Source organism: Xyrauchen texanus, chromosome 20 (genome assembly GCF_025860055.1).
Source record: "Xyrauchen texanus isolate HMW12.3.18 chromosome 20, RBS_HiC_50CHRs, whole genome shotgun sequence".
Taxonomy (NCBI): Eukaryota; Metazoa; Chordata; class Actinopteri; order Cypriniformes; family Catostomidae; genus Xyrauchen; species Xyrauchen texanus.
Genome location: NC_068295.1, coordinates 33,278,523 through 33,301,548, shown reverse-complemented (window position 1 = coordinate 33,301,548; position 23,026 = coordinate 33,278,523). Strand labels below are relative to the sequence as shown.

At 41.5% G+C, this 23,026-nt stretch overlaps 1 protein-coding gene across 1 annotated transcript in view; it reads right to left on the bottom strand.

Annotated features, from left to right (window-relative positions):
• Positions 1 to 1,840: 1,840 nt before the first annotated feature.
• LOC127660857 (cGMP-dependent protein kinase 2) overlaps positions 1,841 to 23,026 on the bottom strand; it is a 50,300-nt gene continuing 29,114 nt past the window's right edge. The window contains exons 12-19 of the mRNA XM_052151302.1: positions 18,685 to 18,824; positions 15,955 to 16,044; positions 15,629 to 15,770; positions 14,854 to 15,017; positions 12,168 to 12,290; positions 11,250 to 11,312; positions 2,700 to 2,766; positions 1,841 to 2,584 (exon numbers count right to left, since the gene is read on the bottom strand). Coding sequence (XP_052007262.1) covers positions 2,489 to 2,584; positions 2,700 to 2,766; positions 11,250 to 11,312; positions 12,168 to 12,290; positions 14,854 to 15,017; positions 15,629 to 15,770; positions 15,955 to 16,044; positions 18,685 to 18,824 — 885 coding nt within the window. The 3' untranslated portion in view covers positions 1,841 to 2,488. The remainder of the gene's footprint in view (positions 2,585 to 2,699; positions 2,767 to 11,249; positions 11,313 to 12,167; positions 12,291 to 14,853; positions 15,018 to 15,628; positions 15,771 to 15,954; positions 16,045 to 18,684; positions 18,825 to 23,026) is intronic.

Genomic DNA, 23,026 nt, shown 5'->3' with positions numbered 1-23,026 from the left:
GATGTTGTCAGTTGTTGAGTGTTTCTGTTAAAATGTTGCTGTTGTTTACAAGTTGTTTAAATTATTATTTTAGTGCCATTGTATCAATATTAACATTACTGATTAGTTTTATAATTGTTCAATGCACATTTTTGCCAGGCTTTGAAACAGAATGTTTAGTTTGAATGTGATATGAATAAATATATATGACATTAAATGCCCATGCTTTGTTCCTTTAAGTTCTATTTGTTACATCATTAACATAAAGGAAATCATATGATCACATAGCAAATAGTAAAATGCGTAACACTTTAAAATTAATTTCCATTTGTTAACATGAATAACAATGAGCAACACATTTTCAGCATTAGTTTATCTTGGTAAATGTTGTTTTTAACGTTTACTAATATATTTTTAAAGTTAAAAGTTGTTTATGTTAACATTAGATCATTTACTGCACAACAATTGTGTGTTTATCCCTTTAAACACACAAAGATAAATAATCGTTAAAAGTTCATTCATTGTTCGTTCATGATTCCTGCTGCATTAATTAATGTTAACAAATGGAACCTTTTAAAAAAGTGTTACTATTAAATGTTTAAGATAGCCATCAAATTGAAATCCACGTGACACCAGCGCGTTTGAAATCTAATAAAGCAAACAGAAGAAATGACGCTTCAACACTCTAGGTGGCGCAATCGGGCCGGAAACTGCTGCGTCTCCATTAACTCCGACCTACCCTATCTCCCTTACCTCTGCTGCTGAGTTTCCATCCAAAAGCTTTCGCATTTTTAAGTGCATTTCTAAAAATTCTTCTGAAGAAAATACAAATTGTTGCGGGTTTCCATCCACTACGTAATGCGCATTATCATGAGGGAGCAGCTGAAAGACCTCTCCCTGCTTTGGGGACAGTTTTATTTGCAAGATTGGAACAAGTATCTCATTGTATTAAATGCATAATCGAGACACCGCCGAATAAGTGTAATATCTGATATAATGTGGGCTGAAATAGCTGTGATGCTGTGAAAACTGTTCTGGCGGATTGTGAGGACCCACTTTATCGTCCAGCTGTGGGTGAAACACATGTGAATGGCAAGCTCCATGTTCAAAGCATGTATGTTCAGAGTGCCAAGGTCGGACCTTTCGGTGGGCCAGTCACATCAAGCTATCACACACTCATAACACATGCACGAATGGTCAAAACATGTCATTGTTTTGTGAATAAACCGTTTCCATCACCTTAATGTGCATTTTAACTAATGTGAAACTCTAGAAAATCCACTTCCTCTATTTTGAAATTGCGCGTAAGAAATCTTGAATGGAAACGTTTGATATGCGAATAAAATCAATTCCAAACCTTTACCAGTAGAGGTCAATGTTGATTCACTTTGTCAGTAGTGTACCTAACAATGTCAAGATTGTGATATCAAACCTGGTCTGAAACACAGAATTGCTACCTGACATAACATAAAAATAATAAATTATACCGTACATAAATAAAATGCACATTTTATACATTAAATATTGAAAACATGTTTTAGCCCAATACTCGAGCAATTAACATTCAAAGAAATGCCTCCATCAACATACAGAACTACGTTTACATGTACATTTTAAAAAATATATAAATTTCATTGATTTATTATCAAAACATGACCAATATTAAAAGGGAAGAGCGTGTGTATTCCATGGGAAATTTACCATTAGTGATTATGGCAATTTATTAACTTCAGGCTTGAGATATTATGTTTTACGCCTTACCCCACTTTAAACAAAAATACATGAGATACAAGAGATGAGAAAGAACAGAGAGGAAAGTTAAAATGACTTTAATGATCAGAATCACAAATAATGAGTCAATGTTGCTGATGAATTCTGAACAACTCAGTGTAACCTAAGACAAACCACTCATGACTGAAACAAGCACCCATCAGGAATATCTGTACACACACACACACACACACACACACACACACACACACACACACACACACACACACACACACACTTATGGACTAAAAATACCAACTAGAACATTAAAACATGAATCATATACAAAACACATAAATATATTGATATTCCTGGCCTACAAATCATCTCAGGTGAAGTTTAAACTTCTTTTTAACACACAGTCAAATTTAAGGCATCAGTGATTCTTTCACATTGTCAGCTAAAAAGTTGCTAAGTGTTTCTCTATTTAACTTTAAAATGACCAATTAAACCGGTGGATTTTAAACACAATTCCTTCCTGTTTTTAAATTTGACAGATGTCTATAGTATGTTAGAACATAATAAAGAGCATTTATGAAAGGAAAGACACCTCTGGCTTTGTTGCACCATGCTTCAGAATCTACACAGAGGTAAAATCGAGTTGCAGACAATCTTCTTTACCAGACTTTGAGCCTTTAACTAGTGCCACCTTTAGTTTGTGTAGTTCAGGCAAACAGGCTAGAAAGTGGTCTGAAAATACTTTGTTGAGAACAAAGAGATGCTCTGCAGTTGCTGGTTTTCAGAAGTCTTTATCCCAGCCAGACAATTCATCCGGAGGTTCCTCAAGCTCAGGGGGAAACATGTCAAAATGACTGTGATCCAGAGGCCCTTTTAGCTGGGAAAATCAGAGACAAGTCAGAACAGACGAGTGTGGCAGAACAGAAATTGTTTAATTTCTCAAGTTACATGTAAAACAATGTTGGGAAAGCTAATTAGAAGCTATGCTTCACCTCTCTCCTAAGCGGGGATGACAGCTTCCTTCGTCTCAGTCCCTCCCAGTTGAAGCCTTGAAACCACCTGAGAGAAAAAACAAAACTATCTAAACCCCCAAAGTACAAATATCCTCTCAGTTCTTCATCCTTATCCTTCAAAGACTGATGTACACATTACCTCCAAGGAGAAAATGATTAAAGGAGTCATAGCATAGTTTTATTTTTCAAATATTGATTCCCCCAGAGGTTCATTTATAATGGAAAACAGCCAGAATTGAGTATTTATGACCATTTTCCATTTTCCTTCTTATCCTTAGACTTAAACTTGTTTTTTGATGCTATGCCTTTAACAGTACTATAAATACACCAGAGCCCCATTTACACCTGGCATTAACATGCGTTTCATATCCGAATAGTATATGAATATTCTTTAGCTGGATTGCATTTACACCTTGCAGTCAAATGCATCTCCACAGTGAAGTGTTTACAGTTAGCACAGCCTGTTCAAACTGTTCAAATTTCCTGTGCAAAATGGAAAACGCTACTGATATATTACATTAGAGGCTGTGCTAACTGTAAACACTTAATCTTTTAGCAAATTGTAAAAACATATATGGATAATTAAAATGCCAGTGTCAGGGTTTTTCCTTCATTTACATATCTTTGGTGTCCGCCAAAGCAAAATTTTGGGTCGCCATAGCAAATGTAATGTTATTTGTCTTGGTGTTCGGTGCTTGGTTACATATGCTTCACCAGAAATGCGCGAGTGAAGCCTGGTTTCACATACGATGTACTTGATTAGAAAACGAGAGAGTCGCGAGCAGGATTTGAGGAGAGAGATGAGATATTCCAAGTACATTCCAATGGGATAACTCGTGGGACATTGTTCATTGTTTGTGTAACAAGAATGCAAGACTTCAGTATCTGTTGTGTTCTTCACATACAGAAAAGGGCAAGAAACTGCAACACAGTGCTTTAAAAATGGATGACTATAGCGTAACCTCATTACATAATTATTATTTACGTAGTGTATTATCCAGATAACAAAAAAGCATGTGCATTTACACCTTTTTTGAATGTGGTCAGAATCTGTTGCTGACCACCTCCAAATGTGGTTTGTGTGATCTGAACACGATCCTATCACATGCATTTACACCTGTCATTTAATGTGGTCAAGTGCAATCTGAAAGCGCACTAAACATGCATGTTAAAACAAGGTGTAAAATAGGCCCTTGAGATACAGTGTTGTGCTGATTGACTCTAATATGCTTTAAATTGCCCCATCCTTCCATAGCAGCCTTTTTGCAAAGCCGGCATCACATTGTGACAGGTTTACAAAACAATCTGCGCAGAAATGTGCCGCACAAACAGTTAAGGTTGGACTGAAATTATCAGGGACCTTGTTTAAAATTAAGCCCAGGAACCTGGTTAAAATAAAGTTGCTTGTTTCTTCATTCTTCAACATTCTTCAGAAGGATATGCAGAGTGGCAGGTGCTACACAACGCTGTAGAACTTTGTTTCAATAAATGGACTTTTCGAATTGGGAAGGACATTTTGAAATGGTTAAGTACCAGTTTTGTTATGTTTTCATAGTGCAATGAACTCTTTCATCTGCACAGATCAAGGAAAGTTTGATTCCTCATTATGCAAACCCTTTTAAGGATCCCAGGAGAGTGACATGCTTTGGACTACACAAATTCCATGTCCTCTTCACAGGGCACTTATTTATATTGATGATTGGGTTTCAACAACAATGGTTGAGTGGTTACATCCTGTCTTTACTGTGAGTAATTCCATTAAATGGTGAAGATATAACTCTCAGACCTCACTCTATCTGACCACACATTGTTACCTGAACATGCATATTCATGCCTGTATCAAGAGCACATGCCTACATTTGCATAATGTTCTGAACATAATTTACTGACATAATACAAATGTTGTTAAGCTTTGTGTTTATGTTACCTGAATAACTTATCATTGCCTGATAAGAATACTCAAGCATAATGAATATAAAAACAGCAGCTTTCCAGTATAAACATATTAATACAGCATTAGTGCTGTGTGGTATGATGGGATACACAGTACATCAGTGTTTCCAAACCTTTTTTCTGCCACGGCACACTTTTTATGACTAAAATATTCTACAGCACACCACTATCCCACATAGGCTAACCATCGTCAATATTTTTCCTTTTCAAGAATTTGTCCATGTTTTCTGTCCATCTTAGTAGCGTGTTTACTTGTAATGTTTGAAATTCGGCTATGCAAAAAAAAAAAGAAGAAAAAATAAAAACAAGTCACATAGGCTACGCTGTGTGAGGTCACAGGTGGCAAGAGCACTAATTAGGTAATGAAAAAACAACAAATTTGCTTCTTTTCTAATTGGTAGGTTTGTTCTTGCAAATTAATTATTTCAATGCCACAACAAATTACAGGGATACAAACTCATGAGGGGCGAAAAATGTAAGACAATCACTGGTCCACAAGCATTTTTTCTGGGTATATTTTATATTTCTAAAGAATAAGCTAAAACCACCAATTACAGCTATTTTAGTGATTCAAGTTTATTCAAGTTTACAATCGTGCAGAATTAGCTGCAAAATAAAGAGTATTTTGGTGAGGCTTGCATCTGTTTCACAAATTTGTTAAATATTATAAACTGATTAGTTCAGTGACCACTTCTGGAAATGTCGCTAGGTGGCGACAAATGAGCATCATATGTGCTGTGAATAAATCAGTGAATCATTTTGAGTCATTCATGACCGAAATCTACCAAGAGACTTTACAGTGTTTAAGCATTAAAAGAACAAAGCAGATCTACAGTCTTTCTTCAGTCTGAGCATTATTTTTTTTATCCAAAAAGACAACAATAATAGCATACACAAAGCAGATCTACAGTCTTTCTTCAGTCTGAGCATTATTTTTTTATCCAAAAAGACAACAATAATAGTATACACAAAGCAGATCTACAGTCTTTCTTCAGTCTGAGCATTATTTTTTTTTATCCAAAAAGACAACAATAATAGTATACACAAAGCAGATCTACAGTCTTTCTTCAGTCTGAGCATTATTTTTTTTATCCAAAAAGACAACAATAATAGTATACACAAAGCAGATCTACAGTCTTTCTTCAGTCTGAGCATTATTTTTTTATCCAAAAAGACAACAATAATAGTATACACAAAGCAGATCTACAGTCTTTCTTCAGTCTGAGCATTATTTTTTTATCCAAAAAGACAACAATAATAGTATACACAAGGCAGATCTACAGTATCATTTTCCTACAGTAGCCTATTTAAACTGCTGAGCATGACTTTTATCAGAAAAGACCACAATAATAGACAAATAATAATAATTGTTTCAATAATGTTCTTTCGTCATTGTAAAGCGCTTTTCACATGAGTTCAATGGCAACATCAAGCACCGTACTGCCCTCCACATGACAAGAGTTGCAGAAAGTGTCACAGAGGGGGTGATTTTACGAGTTTGCCATGTAAAAAAGTGGGAGGTGTGCACAATAAACACTGAAAACATGTATTTAGAACAGAGAAAAAAGCTTGCAGTTGCTTTGATAGCAGTTTCTATGTTTAGATCGAAGTGTTTTTTTGGTGAATATAAATTAGTTCAATAATTGGGGTCTCGGATATTCGTAAACGATTAGGTAATGTTTAATTAAAAGAAATTACATTCAATGTCTCTTCACAAATTTGGACAGTTTTGTAAATATTTCTTGTTGCTTAGTACTCTCAAAGACATGAAGCAAAAACGTGTGTGTGTAAAACACTTTCGTGTAAAGTGACATCACTTCATAGACTTCAATGTATTCTGCAGCGCTGACACGAGTCATGTGAGAGACCCTTAAAATATTACTCACATTAATCATTGCTCTTTACAATCACAAAAGTGACCGATTATGAAAATGGCGAATTAATTTTTGGATCCCTGAAATTTTTTTTTTCATGCATTTATTTATTTTGTAGAATTTGATAATTTTCCACGGCACACCTGACAATCTTTCACGGTACACTAGTGTGCCACGGCACAGTGGTTGGGAAACACTGCAGTACATCATGTGTCCATAAAAATGTGAAGAGATTCTGCTATTCTGTTTACACTGTGGTAGATATATTTGCACAGCTATCAATGGGTAGGTGTAACGTATGACCTTGTCTTGTTTTACTGTTTCCCCTTTGTTTTCCATTTGTGTCACTTTTGTTACTCCATAGTCTTCACTTTTGACCCGTCTGTAACTCCACAGTCTTGTTAGCCCTCGTGTTCATTGTTCATTGTTTTCACCTGTCCTCGTTAGTTTCCCATTGGTTTCTGTTCATCACCTTATTATGTTATTTTGAGTTCTGTTTGTTCAATGGTCCTTTCTTGTATTTATACCCTGCCTGTTTGTTCCGTCACTGTCGATCGTTGTTTTGTTAGTGAACGTTTGTATGTCGTTAAGCCTGCTCTGTATTCCCTTCCCGAGTTCTCTATTTCTGTTTATTTCCCCATTGTGGGTTTTCCTTTGTGTTTGTTTATTTAATAAATTTACTGCGTTTGGATCCTCAACCTTGTCTCCTTTGTCTGCCCTCGTCCTCATCCGTGACAGAACGATCGAACGCATAAATGGATCCAGCAGTTCTTCGGGCTAACTTCCTTCTGCTCAACCTCAGACAAGAGGACCGTCCGATTGAGGAACACGTTGGCGTCTTCCTCGAGCTGGCGAGTGTCTCGAACTTCCCGGACTCAGCCCAGGTGGCCTTCTTCAGGGGCAATTTGAACACTTCCTTGAAGGAGCGGTTGCCACAGGACACGCAAGGCTGGACTCTCGGCGACTTCCTTGAGGAGACGTTACTGGTGTGCGGCTCGCCACTCACTGTGGGCGTTGCTGAGGAGGACTTTACCTCACCACCCACAGGGGAGACCCTTCAGCCATCCCTGGCGCTCCCAGTCACACCAGCTCCACATGTCAGCGAGCAAACCCCCACGCCAGCCACTTCCACAGAACCCACATGGTCAACCTCGTCTGCCCGGAGGAGGAGGAGAAGACGAGCTTCCGCCTCCCAGCCCACGCCTGCCCAGGTCTGTGAACCAGAGCCAGTGCCTACAGCCTCAGTCGTCAATGAACCAGTGCCTGTAGCCTCGACCGTCCCCGAGCCAGCGCCTGTAGCCTCGACTGTCCCTGAGCCAGCGCCTGTAGCCTCGACCGTCCCTGAGCCAGCGCCTGTAGCCTCGACCGTCCCTGAGCCAGCGCCTGTAGCCTCGACCGTCCCTGAGCCAGCGCCTGTAGCCTCGACCGTCCCTGAGCCAGCGCCTGTAGCCTCGACCGTCCCTGAGCCAGCGCCTGTAGCCTCGACCGTCCCTGAGCCAGCGCCTGTAGCCTCGACCGTCCAAGAGCCAGTGCCTGAAGCCTCGACCGTCCAAGAGCCAGTGCCAGTAGCCGTGACCGTCCAAGAGCCAGTGCCAGTAGCCGTGACTGTCCAAGAGCCAGTGCCAGTAGCCGTGACCGTCCAAAGGCCAGCGCCAGTGGTCGTGCCCGTCCAAGAGTCAGAGCCTCCCTCAGCTCCGCCTTCTGAGCCTCCCGAGCTTCCAAGAGCTCCGCCTTCCGAGCCTCCCGAGCTTTGCAGAGCTCCGCCTCCCGAGCTTTCTAGAGCGCCGCCTCCCAGGCTTTCCAGAGCTCTGCCTTCCGAGCTTCCTGAGCTTTCCAGAGCTCCGCCTTCCGAGCTTCCCAGAGCTCCGCCTCCCGAGCTTTCCAGAGCTCCGCCCCCCGAGGTTTCAAGAGCTCCGCCCCCCGAGCTTTCCAGAGCTCCGCCTCCCGAGCTTTCCAGAGCCCCTTCCCCCGAGCCTCCCAGGGTTCCACCTCCCAAGTCTCTCGAGCCTCCCAGGGCTCCGTCTCCCAAGTCTCTCGAGTCTTCCAGGGCTCCTCCTCCCGAACCTCCCAGGGCTCCACCCCTCAAGTCTCTCAAGTCTTCCAGGGCTCCGCCCCTCGAGCCTCCTACGGCTCTGCCTCCAGAGCCTCCTGAGCCTCCTACGGCTCCGCCTCCCGAGCCTCCTACAGCTCTGCCTCCAGAGACTCCAGAGCCTCCCGAGCCTCCCTCGGCTCCGCCTCCTACGGCTCTACTCCCCGAGCCTCCTATGGCTCCGTCTCCAGAGCCTCCTATGGCTCTGCTCCCAGAGATTCCAGAACCTTCTAGAGCTCCGCCTCCCGAGCCTCCTACGGCTCTACTCCCAGAGACTCCAGAGCCTTCTAGGGCTCTGCCTCCTGAGCCTCCTATGGCCCCGCCTCCCGAGCCTCCTACGGCTCTGCCCCCAGGGACTCCAGAGCCTCCCAGGCCTCCTAGACCTGTCCCCGTCTTGAGGCCGCCTCCCAGGCCTCCTAGACCTGTCCCTGTCTTGAGGCCGCCTCCCAGGCCTCCTGGGCCTGGACCTGTCCCTATCCTGAGGCTGCCTCCCAGGCCTCCTGGACCCGTCCCTGTCCGATGGCCACCTCCCAGGCCCCCTGAACTTGCCCCTCTGTGCCCCCAGGGACTGCCTAATTGGCCCCGTGTACTGTCTCTTTTCCCTTTGTGCCCCCGTGGACTGTTTAACTTCCCCTCGTTGCCCCCCTTGGACTTCCTGCCTGCCCTCTGTGCCCCTTGGACTGCCTCCCTGCTCATGTGCCCCCCCTGGTCTGTCTGTCTGCCCCCGGTACCATCATTTTGTTTTCTATGGTTTTTGTCTTGGGTTTTGTTTTTTCTTTTTGGATCGTCTGGGATCCGATCCTTAGAGGGGGGGCAATGTAACGTATGACCTTGTCTTGTTTTACTGTTTCCCCTTTGTTTTCCATTTGTGTCACTTTTGTTACTCCATAGTCTTCACTTTTGACCCGTCTGTAACTCCACAGTCTTGTTAGCCCTCGTGTTCATTGTTCATTGTTTTCACCTGTCCTCGTTAGTTTCCCATTGGTTTCTGTTCATCACCTTATGTTATTTTGAGTTCTGTTTGTTCATTGGTCCTTTCTTGTATTTATACCCTGCCAGTGAATGTTTGTATGTCGTTAAGCCTGCTCTGTATTCCCTTCCCGAGTTCTCTATTTCTGTTTATTTCCCCATTGTGGGTTTTCCTTTGTGTTTGTTTATTTAATAAAGTTACTGCGTTTGGATCCTCAACCTTGTCTCCTTTGTCTGCCCTCGTCCTCATCCGTGACAGTAGGACAGCTTTACGTTATTTATACATGAAAACAATACAGAAACATGAACATATAGACAGTGCATCCCAAACAAGTCAAGACGTGGATTAAGTTGTTACTAAGGGGTCTTTGTTATAGCACAATGCAAAGCAGTGCAACCATATCAAATGTAATTTTTCATTGAATTTACAGAAGAAGAAAAAAACAACAACAACAACATTGTGATACATATACTGGCTGGAATATGCATCTTTACTGTAAAATAAAATTATTTATAACGTAAAATGTTATACTGCCCACCTTTTGCATAGACCAAAATAATAAATATCATTGTGATTTATCCAGGGGGCACTATCAGTGCATTTACATTTCAGGCTCAGTCAATCGGATGACTGCTAAAAGAAAAGCCCAGTGCTTCATTCTGCTGTCTGCGGCTTCACTGCTCTGTGGAAGATCTCAACAGCTGTGCCTCTCATTTTGGCTGCTAATTGTTCCCCCTGTGAATGCACGCTGAGGCTAATTTGGAAGTCTGGCTAAGCTACCTATTGTGCTGTGACATACAAAGGAGAGGACAGACAGGCCTGCAGCAGAACTGACTAAACAATAGACTACCTGTGATCAGACACATGGAACGCTGGTCCAGTGTGCGCCCGGGTGGGTCTAATGTTCATTAATGCACATGAATGACACACTTACATGTGAATATGAGAGCATAAGGGATTCAGTGTTCAGTGATATAAATAAAGTAAATACATGAATAAGATTTATGGGCAGGATTGTTGGCCTTTGCTAAGAAGACTGTGAGTTTCAATGCTATACACATTTAAAAGCTGTGATTTAATTGGTGTAACTTCTTGAAATATTAGAATACTTAATGCAAAAATGTAAATTCTGTAATTATTTACTAACCCTGATGTTGTTCCAAACCTGTTTCCTGCTATTTTTCAGAGGAACATAAAGGGACAAATTTCGAAAAATATTAACCCAACTAAATTGATTGTGGCCCCTCTGAAATCTTATTTGCCAAAGCATTCAGATAAAAAAAATAGTGCATTGATAAAAGAACACAAAACACAATTTTGAAGCAAAATATTTGTGAATAATGACCAAAACCTTTGACTCTTCCTCACACAAAGCACAAAAATATAACACACAAGTCATATGAAATACGTTTAATGACTTTTATGGTGTTTTTGGTCTTTTTTAGAGCTTGACAGTTGGGTCACGAGGAATTGTTATTGTATAGACAAGAGCTGCGTGAAGATCAAAAATCCTCCTTTTGTGTTCCATGGAAGAAAAAAGGCATATGGGTTTGGAACAACAAGGGATGTGTAAATAATGACACAATTTTCTATTGTGTCAACAGAAAACTATTTCTTTAAGCAATTTATATTTGTTTACCTACTTGTGTTTTTTGATGTCAGTAATGCCATTCTTCTTATTCCCAAGCCGTTCTGCTGGGTTGAGTCTGAAGACATGGACAGTGAGTTTCTGACTGTGCTTAAACAGGCCCAGCAAGAGAAAGAGGCATGGCAATATACAGTATATACAAATATATATGGACTGGTACACATGGATAGTGACACATTAATCAGATCATGTAATAGTATATGTATATAATATAACCACAGTGAACATCAAATTCTAATTCATTCTTGATTATGAGCTGTACAGATCATCTCAGCTGAAGTGAAGCATGTATGGAGCATTGTATGATACAGAGTCTCTATTCCAAAACCAAGTGAGCTGCCTCCATATTCAGCATTTTAAGGCATATATAAATACGGTATTTATAGCCACAGTCCCAGCGAAGGCTGTTCAAAAAGGTAAGCCAAATTCTAAGGCAGTATATGTGTACCCCTTGCGGAGAAAGCAACTCCATAAAGCATTTTGAAAAATGCAACTGCGTGTCGAGACGCAGTTGCATGAGGAGAGCTATTTCGAGATGGCACCTATGTAGAGTGTTCCAAATCGGTCACTTATAAGGTTTCAATTCAGTTAAGATTCTGCCTTAGGAGCCGTTGAGAGCAAACACATAAACGTAAGCTAGTCTTGGTTGTGCCGCGAACACATTCAGCCTGAACACCCTCTTAGAAGATGGCTGCATATTATAGGTGGTACTAGACATCAAGGCAACTCACTAAGATTTGGAACAGATTTAGAGAGTCAAAAGGTGGATGACTGCCACTGAACTCAAAACGAGGCTGTCCTCTGATCTAACTACTTTTCTAAGATATTATCAGTGATGTGCTATGATGTATTAAACCTTTCAAAACATCTGGTTTGTGAACTGCTGTGTATTTGTGGTAAATTTGACTCGTACTTGCAAAGCCTCCGTATGAGATCCTCTGGACGCTTGCTGATCCTCTTGGGAATATCCACCTTCTCTATGCCATATAGAACCATGGTGTAGATCCTGATTGGATCAGAGCCTGTGAATGGAGGGCTGACAGTTGTGGGGGAGAGCACATTTATCATGGTAAGCTGTTGTCAGACAAGGCACAGGCACACATATCTTAGGTCTTTAGTTTATATTAATCCACACATAGCTAGGCTAATTCACTCATTAAATAAGCTCTGAGCATTCCCGAATAAGATACAGATTATGAGTCAGTTCACAAGCAATTAAATACATGGCCAAGTAGGCCACGGCACATCTAGCTAGCATAGACTTGGTACACATGGTGGTAGATATGCTTGTTTGGGGGGTTGTGTTTGTATTATGCATTGGTGCAGCTCTCCTGCTTTGTTTGGATTGTATTTATTTTTATCATGCTTGATGCAGCATGTCTTGTGTTTTTCTAATTGTGCAGCAGCAGCATGTCCACATGCTTAACTCAGTATGTCTGTGAATGTTCTAGCAAGAGCAGCAGCTTGTAGCAGATCTGGTCAGCCAAGACCAATATCCTATCAATATGACATATACACATTAATATGCTAAATGAGAGTTGTCATGACTGAAATAACTTTATCTCTATATCTGACATTGTTGATCATGGGATATTGTCAGTGGATAAATACATGTATCAGCAGGCTGTGACCTGTAGATTTTTTATTTGAATTAACTTAGATTACATCTGTACGTCAGTGAATTTATTTTATGCTGTGACACATTTGTTTGCTTTTTGCTTTGGTTTAACTGCAGAGGAGTGCTAGCTGCGGAACAGTGGATCAAGGAGAGCACATGTTCATCCATGTGTACAAAAGAACATTGCCACAGTTTCAGCTGTCACTCCTTCTGAAAATATCAGCATTGCTGGACCTTATGATGTGTTTTGAGTGCCGGTCCCCCAGCAGCTTAACCAGCTTCATCAGAAAGACCATGCTGGTCCACAAGCTAGACCAGCACCTAGCTAGCAAAAACCAGTCGAAACAGACTAGAGAATTGCATGCTGGTTAAGCTGGTCTTTTTTAGCAGGGACGTAATGTCATTATAACAGCCTCAATAAACACTCATAATATCATTCAAATTAACACATTCCAGCACCAAATCGCCACTTCTTAAAACACACATGAAAGAAATGGATACTCCAGCTGAAGAACTGTCAGTGACAAAAAGTGGTGGAGACAAAACTGGTCAAGGCAAAAAGTGTGGTGGGGACATGTCCCAACCATTCCAGCCCTAAATGATGATAATGGCAGTAAATTAGCGTAGCTAACACTATGCAGGGTTCACTATGCTTTAAAGAGATATAAATGTAATGTGGCATACCATCATAAAAGATACTGTCCAGGTTGTTGATCGCACTTTAACATCAACAGCATATATTATGCAACGCCAATCTCCCATACACAGTTGCCGTGGCAATTCCCACTGAAGCCTTAGTTAATGAAGCATGCCCTGAGAGCCATGACAGATAATATCACACTAGAGGGCAATTTTCTCTGTTCAAGAGTGCTCCATACTTTACAATACGGGAGAAGAACCAGGCACACAGATTTTGGCAGCAGCTCAAGGAAGGCTGTGTCCACTCAGTTACAGAACTGATTCTCTGAAGTCTGGGAAGTCTGCTCTTTAAAGGTGAATTGTGTAATTTCAACACCACTAGTGGCATAAAACAGAATTGCAAACATAATGATTAGCTGTATTCAGAATGGAATACTAGCTTACTACTTACTTAATATTGAGAAGTATACACTATATACAATGAATACCGCCTATTGTTTAAAAATTAGTAAGTGAAACAGTAGGTATAATTTCATGAATTTCAAGCATTTCAAAGACTGATCACACTGTGAATTTGGTGACAGGATGTCGAAATTTATGTTGCTGAAATCGATCTTTGCTTACTAAAATTTCAGTCACTGGTCCAGTGGCCGAAGCTGGAAGTGTTGTTGAGGTGAAATGTTCACAGAAAAAAACTTCTGATCAGGTATGGTGCTGGACAGTAATTTGGCTGGAGGTCAATTTCAGGTTACATGAACAGTCGGAAGCTGTATGACAATTTCTTGTGTCATGTTGTTCAAAGAGCAGTATGCTACATTGTTCAGTATGAGAACAGTATGCTCACATGACCTCATCACATGGCATATGAGTGGCATCCATTTTGAAAACAAATACAGTTATTTTGCTTTTTTAGTTTAATTTTTTATAAAAATGTCTTACCTTTCGGCAGTCTGATCAAACAATGAATCAAAATAGACAATCACAGCTATAATTACTAAATGTTAGTATGCTATTCCGAGCGTAGCCAAGTTTAGCCATTTTTGTAAAAAGGGTTTCCCATATATTCAAAACACACTTTCCACCCTAGCCCCCAACCTACCATTGTTCGGAAAACATGTAATCCTACTCAAAACTCATTCTATAGGTTGAGCCAGAAGTTGATAGCTGGAACCGCTCATACAAACAGAGCAATGTTTTAAGTGTGCCACTGTATTTGCACATCAAACACTCAACCTCTCTCAACCTCTGAATGGCTTACTTATGGTGATCTCTGTACATTAAACTGGGAGAGTATTTTAAGATTGAAAAAAATTACACACTTCACCTTTAAATTATTGATTACCTGCCAATCAGGAGTTCAAAGATGAGGATGCCCAAAGACCAGCAGTCAGCACCAAAGTCATGACCCTTATTCATGATGACCTCGGGAGCTACATACTCAGGAGTGCCACAGAACGTCCACGTCTTCTTACCTAGTCCAATCTTTTTGGCAAAGCCAAAATCAGTCTGTAAAACCATGAGTAGACAAGGTGGAGGTGAGCAAGACTGTATATTCTGTGTTTAAGACTATGAAATATCCCAGACTCCATGCATATCTATGTGGTATACCAGTGGGTTCCAGAATTCTGAGAGCACTAATGAAAATGCTTTTTTTTGCATTCTTTTCCAATTCAATAATAAAATAACATTACAAATTATATTATCAGTAAAAAAATCTGAATGAAAAGTTTAACAGAAAAATAAAAATGTATGTCCTATTTGTGCTAAATTGACAGCATGTATTCTAACTAGTATGAACTCCACATGTTTGTGCAAAACCTGATGATCCATGTTATCCAGCATGATTTGAGAATGTTCTAAAAAGCATATTGTGTTTTTCATGGAAGCAATTAAATCTGAGTGCTCAGAGTTAACATGGTCACTGTCACAAATTTGGTACTTTTGATTTGTCACTAAGACATCAATATTTCTTAATTTTACGTCATAACTTTCTCAATAAAACTTTTTAAATACAAACATTTTCTGTTTATTTCCAGGTTAAATCTCCGATTTGCAATGTGGTCTCAGACATTTAGACACTACTTTGTATACGTATATAGTGGTAAATGTATAATGACCATTTTCACGTAGCCTTCCCCATCCAGCAGAAGATTCTCTGGCTTCAGGTCTCGATACACAATGCCTTTTCCATGCAGGTAGTCGAAGGCTTCCAGCACGCATCCAGTACAGAAACGAGCAGTGGACTCATCAAAGCAACTCCTACATAATCAAAACATCATGAAAGCCTAATATAAGATACTTAAGTATTCTACATTTATGTACACTTGAGAAGCAATGAATCATTCAGCAATAACCTAATAACGTGAATGTGATCAAGTCAAATCACGTTTATTAAAGAGAATGGGTTGTAATTTAGTGCAGTGTCAAAACAACCTACACTCACATGTCCCTTAGAACACTCCATAACTCTCCTCCCAGGCAAACCTCCAGTAACATGTAAACATATTTATCATCCCGGAATGTACGGAACAACCTGCAACAAACACACAAGAGCAGTCTCATGAACTTTTCATTGCTATTGTTTGCATCCTGTGAGACAGAGCGTTCTCGTGTTGCTATTCTCAGTGCTTGCTTTCACATAGAACAAGAAATGCATAAAAACTAAAGCTTTTCTAACTGCTCAGTTCACAAATGCCAGAGAGACAATAAAACTAGCTGGTGTACACACTCACAGACAGGAATATAAGAAGTGTTTGAGATTCCCTGAGGAGATTCCTAGCAACATGCAAACTAGCCTTTTTCGGATACAGATACAATTCTTGAGCTGTGTACCAATTCACAGGTGCATTGTCCTTTATAAGCCAAATGTCTAGTGTCTCCATAAGATATGAAAATTAAATCATCAAAACTTAATCTCATTGATTTCCTAATTGGTGCTGTCACCTCCACCACATTTGTGATATGATGTCCAAATCATTAAAGATGCAGCTCTATTATTATTCTCAATGTTGGAATGGAGTAGAAATTATACAGTAGATACCGAGCTGTGCAATCCTCCAGTCGCTTTGAATAAAAGTGTCTGCTAACATATCAACAGTCAGTTTAAATTAGCATTTGCAAAATTGCATTAAGCACACTTAGACATCAATCATCACAGGAAACCACTCTCTAGCGTATACTGTAAGAGAAAACATGACATGGTTACTTTGAGTGCCATAAGCTTAAAATAGAAAGAAATGGCCTTGTGAGAACAACACACTGAGAGACACAGCAAATGTATAATCATTATGGAAATATAACTTAATTATAAAGTTTTTTCCCCCCGTTCAGTTTTTTAGGAGATTGTAGCAATGAGTTTTAGAGTTCAATTCCATGAGTCCAACCAACCTGCTCTGAGATGAATCACAACATTTGACTCAAAGCAAAAAATATCTGAATATCTGAAAAAATACAATGAATACTTGATGTCTTTGACATTGAACTACTCATCCTATAAAGCAGGGTTGCTCACACTTCTATGACATGGGATCTCCTTTTTATAATGCCATTATAGTAAGATCAATCATGCATTGTAGGCAGTGTTTTCACGATACAAAAATTTGTTAATAAGGTAAACATTGTCACTCACTCAACGTTGTGTCGATGAAGTGACACTATGGGTCATTATTGGGAGCCTGAGACACCTTCTGATTTTTATAAAATGCCAATGGGAATTGGTGAGTGGTATTTGCATGCCACTCCCCCGAACATACGGGTATAAAGGAGGGGCGTGCATACCGCTCATTAAGATTTTCTCTTTGGAGCAGAGCGGTCGCTATTTAATTGAGAAATAAGCGAGCTGAATTCCCACGGCTTCCATTCACCTCTGCTGGTTTCTGACGGCGCATTACAGCGGCTTCTCCCCCTCTCTGCACTGGTGCACTGCAGAGATCTCCCCTGGGCGCTTCGGCAGACCAAACTAAAAGAGTAGATTCTAAAAGACTAATTTTTAAAAGAGTTTATTCTAAAAGAGTGTCACACAACACAAGAGTGTTATTCCTGGGTGCGATCGTTATCTCTCGCCTTCAGACGGCCACATTCACTGTCTTTCGTGCCTGGGCACTGCCCATGCAGAGACATCATTTATGGATGCGTCATGTCCTCATTGCGAGGACATGACCATGGCAACGTTGCAGTCATGGCTTGCTTTCGTAAGAAAGCATGCCACCCCAGCAGCTCCCCACATTGGTCCTTCTACCTATGGGTATGAGGCCAGTGCGGCTAGCACTGGGGGTGATTTGGGGTCCCCAATGGGACCAGCTCCACCAGGTAAATCTGCCGATCTGTCACCACCCCAGCCATTGGGACGACCTCAATTTCTAAGGGCAGGTGTTCCCCTAGAACAGGTCTAAAGGCGCATCGTGGTTATGACTGACACCTCGAAGACAGGCTGGGGCGCTGTATGCAACGGGCATGCAGCCGCAGGCTCCTGGACAGGGTCACGACTACGTCGACACAACGTCGAGTGAATGACAGATAGGGAACATCCTGGCTACTTCAGTAACCTCCGTTCCCTGATGGAGGGAACAAGACATTGTGTCCCTCCTGCCACAATGCTGGACTACCCGCTGAAATGGCCAGGACCTTACTCTCAGCTCCTCAGCACAAAACCTGAATGAGCGGTATGCACGCCCCTCCTTTATACCCGTATGTTCTGGGGAGTGGCATGCAAATACCACTCGCCAATTCCCATTGACTTTTTATAAAAGATCAGAAGGCTCCCAAGAGTGACCTCTAGTGTCACTTCATTGACACAACGTCTCATTCCCTCCATAAGGGAATGGAGGTTACGGAAGTAACCAGGACGTTTCAAGTAATTATTCAAGAAAAGGAAACAGTCAGTAATAAAATAAAAACAAAGAAACAAAGGAAACAGTGCTTAAAAGTAAATGTTCAGAAATTGAATTAAAAATAAATAATCAACTATAGCATAAAACTACATAGATTACAGTTCTTCACTGTATGATTATAATACATTCATATATTTTAAAGCTATTAAAGTTATCGAGCCAAGAGCAATTCATTGTTGTCTCATTTTTGTGTTATCGTTGAGTTGTGAGTTGCGTTTCTCCAATATGTCAAATCTAAAATATGAATAACATGAGGGAGTAAATATTTGCTTGTTTAAACTGACCTGACAATGAAGTTCGAATTTGTCTGTTGGAGGATGTTCTTTTCTGAATAGATGTGCTCTTGCTGCCTGGTGTCCACAATGTGCTTTTTCTTAATGCACTTTAAAGCAAATGAGGAATCTTCTGAATCCTTAAGCTTGACCTAAGACACAAAAAGAAATGCATGCAATAATCTTAAAAAACATAAAAAAACATTGCCATTGGAGATCTACATGTGCTGAATCAAACATGTAAAGAGATTTCTTTAACCCTTAAACAAATACCTCAGGTCTTAAGTGACCCAGGCAACTCAGCCGTCTAGGGCTTCAGGTCAACTGGGAAAAGAGCAAGCTCTCCCCAGTTCAGAGCATCTCTTTTCTCGGCATGGAGTTTCAATGGTAGCGCACCTCACAAACAAGCGCGCGCAGTCGGTGCTGAATTGCCTCTCGTCATTCAAAATAGGCACTGCGGTCTCTAAACAGTTCCAGAGGCTTCTGGGTATATGGCATCCTCAGCCATGGTCGCGCCGCTAGGGTTGACACAAATGAGACCGCTTCAGCACTGGCTTCAGACTTGAGTCACGAGATGGGCATGGCTCCGCGGCATGAATCGTGTGATCTTCACCCCCCTCTGCCATCAGTTATTCAACCCCTGGACAGATCTCTGCTTCCTGCGGACAGGAGTCCCCCTGCAGCAGGTTTCCAGATGCATCGTGGTCACCACAGATGCCTCCAAACAGGGTTGGGTCACCGTGTGCAATGGGCATGCAGCCGCTGGTCCCTGGTCAGGCCCGTGGCTGCGTTGACACATCCAGTGCCTAAAGTTGCTGGCTGTACTTCTTGCCCTGTGAAGGTTTCTCCCACTGATCCGAGACAAGGACGTCTTGATCCGTTGAGACAGCAACGCGATGGTAGCATACATAAATTACCAAGGTGGCATGCGCTCTTGTCATATGTCACAACTCGCCCGCCATCTCCTCCTTTGGAGTCAGCACCGACTGAGGTCACTGCACGCCACTCATATCCCGGCAGCCTCAACATGACAGCAGACACGCTGTCGTGACAGGCTCCACTCAAGGGAGAGTGGAGGCTCCACCCCCAGGTGGTTCAGCTGATCAGGGACCATTATGGCAAAGCACAGGTAGACCTGTTCGCTTCCCAGGATAACTCCCATTGCCTGCTCAGGTCGGAGGCAAGTCCCCTTAGGATAGATGCTTTGGCACACAGCGACGGGGAACAAGTCACTCTAGTGACCCTTACTGGTCCACCCGGACTTGGTTCTTGGATCTCATGCTCCTAGTCACAGCACCTCCCTTGCAAATCCCCCTGAGGAAAGACCTTCTTTCTCAGGGACAGGGCACTCTCTGGCATCCACACTCAGACCTCTGGAAACTCCATGTCTGGCCCCTGGACAGGATGCGGAAGATCTGAGTGGTCTACCACCAGCTGTGGTAGACACCATCAACCAAGCCAGAGCTCCCTCCACCAGGCAGCTTTACGCCCTATAGTGGTGCCTGTTTGCAAATTGGAGTGCTTCCCGATCTGAAGACCCGCAGATGTGTGCAGTCGGGTCAGTGCTCTCATTCCTACAGGGAAAGTTTGCTATGTTATGTTTACATTTGACATTTTTAGAAAGTGTCAACTTTTTGCACTATTCATTACAAATGTTTACTGGTTGGCGCTGCAATGTCTCTTACTGTGTCTATTGTCCTGTTCCTTTTAGTAAGTCCCGTACTTTTTTTGCACACGTTTGCACATGCACTTTATGTAGAAATATTATGTAGAAATATTATTTAGTTGTGTAGTCTCATGTGGTTCTGTGTTTGTCCTATGTTGTTTTATGTAGCACCATGGTCCTGGAGGAATGTTGTCTCGTTTCAGTGTGTACTGTACTAACTGTATATGGTTGAACGACAATAAAAAAACACTTGACTTGACGTCTTAGTGGGGTGTCGGGGAGGGTTACGTACAGTCTGATGCTCATGCCCCTTGGCACGCTATAGCTTGCAGCACCATCATCAGCAGATCACGTAAAACGGTTCAGTGTAGGTGGTGCTTTTGAATAGGGACACCTTGTGTTACTGAGCGACAGAAGGAAAATGTCTAAGTTACTATTGTAACCTCCGTTCCCTGAAGGAGGGAACGAGACGTTGTGTCCCCCTTGCCACAACACTGTACCAAGCCGCTGTGATGACCGAACCATATTCTCGGCTCCTCAGTGCAGAACCTGACTGAACAGATGCACAATCCCTGCCTTTTATACCCGTATATCCGGGAGCGGGACATGCAAATTCTGTTTGCCAATTTGGCATTGGCCTTTTTCATATTCCAAAAGAAGCCCCTTGTGTCACTACAATCGACACAATGTCTCGTTCCCTCCATCAGGGAACGGGGGTTACACTAGTAACCTAGATGATTTTGTGCAGATTATGTGCACATTATGTGTATCATGTGTTATGTGTAGCTCAATATGTTTTTGACAGCCAGTTGCTTCTCATGAAATTTAAGTGTGAAAGTAACAAATCCTGTTCTATATTTGTCCTGATTTGTTGCATTATATTTTGATAAATAAAAATAAAACATCAAAATATAAAAAATATATTTTATTCTATAATTTTTTAATTGTCTTAATTTTGTTTTGAAAATGTGGCATTTTGTAGATGCATTTGTGACAGATATAAGTGCCAGGGGCCGGATTCACGATTTCTTCTTAATTTGTAACTTAAGAATATATACAGTGCATCCGGAAAGTATTCACAGCGCTTCACTTTTTCCACATTTTGTTATGTTACAGCCTTATTCCACAATGGATTAAATTTATTATTTTCCTCAAAATTCTACAAACAATACCCCATAATGACAACGTGAAAGAAGTTTGTTTGAAATCTTTGCAAATTTATTAAAAATAAAAAACGAAAAAAAATCACATGTACATAAGTATTCACAGCCTTTGCTCAATACTTTGTTGAAGCACCTTGGGCACCAATGACAGCCTCAACTCTTTTTGTGTATGATGCTACAAGCTTGGCACACCTATTTTTCTTTGCAGGACCACTCAAGATCCATCAGGTTGAATGGGGAGCGTTGGTGCACAGCAATTTTCAGATCTCTACAGAGATGTTCAATCAGGTTCAAGTCTGGGCTCTGTCTGGGCCACTCAAAGACATTCACAGAGTTGTCCTGTAGCCACTCCTTTGTTATCTTGGCTGTGTGCTTAGGGTCATTGTCCTGTTGGAAGATGAACCTTCGCACCAGTCTGAGGTCCAGAGCGCTCTGGGGCAGGTTTTCATCAAGGATGTCTCTTTACATTGCTGCATTCATCTTTCCCTCGATCCTGACTAGTCTCCCAGTACCAGCCACTGAAAAACATCCCCACAGCATGATGCTGCCACTACCATGCTTCACTGTAGGGATGGTATTGGCCAGGTGATGAGTGGTGCCTGGTTTCCTCCAGACAGGACGCTTGCCATTCAGACCAGAGAATTTTGTTTCTCATGGTCTGAGGGTCCTTCAGGTGCCTTTTGGCAAACACCAGGTGGGCTGTCATGTGCCTTTTACTGAGGAGTGGCTTCCGTCTGGCCACTCTACCATACAGGCCTGATTGGTGGAGTGGTGCAGAGATGGTTGTTCTTCTGGAAGGTTCTCCTCTCTCCACAGAGAAATGCTGGAACTCTATCAGAGTGACCAAGTCCCTTCTCCCCCGATCGCTCAGTTTGGCCGGGCGGCCAGCTCTAGGAAGAGTCCCGGTGGTTCCAAACTTCTTCCATTTAAGGATGATGGAGGCCACTGTGCTCATTGGGACCTTCAATGCTGCAGACATTTTTCTGTACCCTTACTCTAGATCTGTGCCTCGATACAATCCTGTCTTGGAGGTCTACAGACAATTCCTTGGACTTCATGGCTCGGTTTGTGCTCTGACATGCACTGTTAACTGTGGGACCTTATATAGACAGGGTGTGTGTGCCTTTCCAAATCATGTCCAATCAACTGAATTTACCACAGGTGGACTCCAATCAAGTTGTAGAAACATCTCAAGGATGATCAGTGGAAACAGGATGCACCTGAGCTAAATTTTTAGTGTCATTGCAAAGGCTGTGAATACTTATGTACATGTGATTTTTTTGTTTTTTATTTGTAATAAATTTGCAAAGACATCAAACAAACTTCTTTCACGTTGTCATTATGGGGTATTGTTTGTAGAATTTTGAGGAAAATAATTAATATAATCCATTTTGGAATAAGGCTGTAACATAACAAAATGTGGAAAAAGTGAAGCGCTGTGAATACTTTCCGGATGCACTGTATGTATGTTTTTTAAGTTCTACTTGTTACAAATCAGTGCACAAAGCAGTCACCCGGAGGTCTC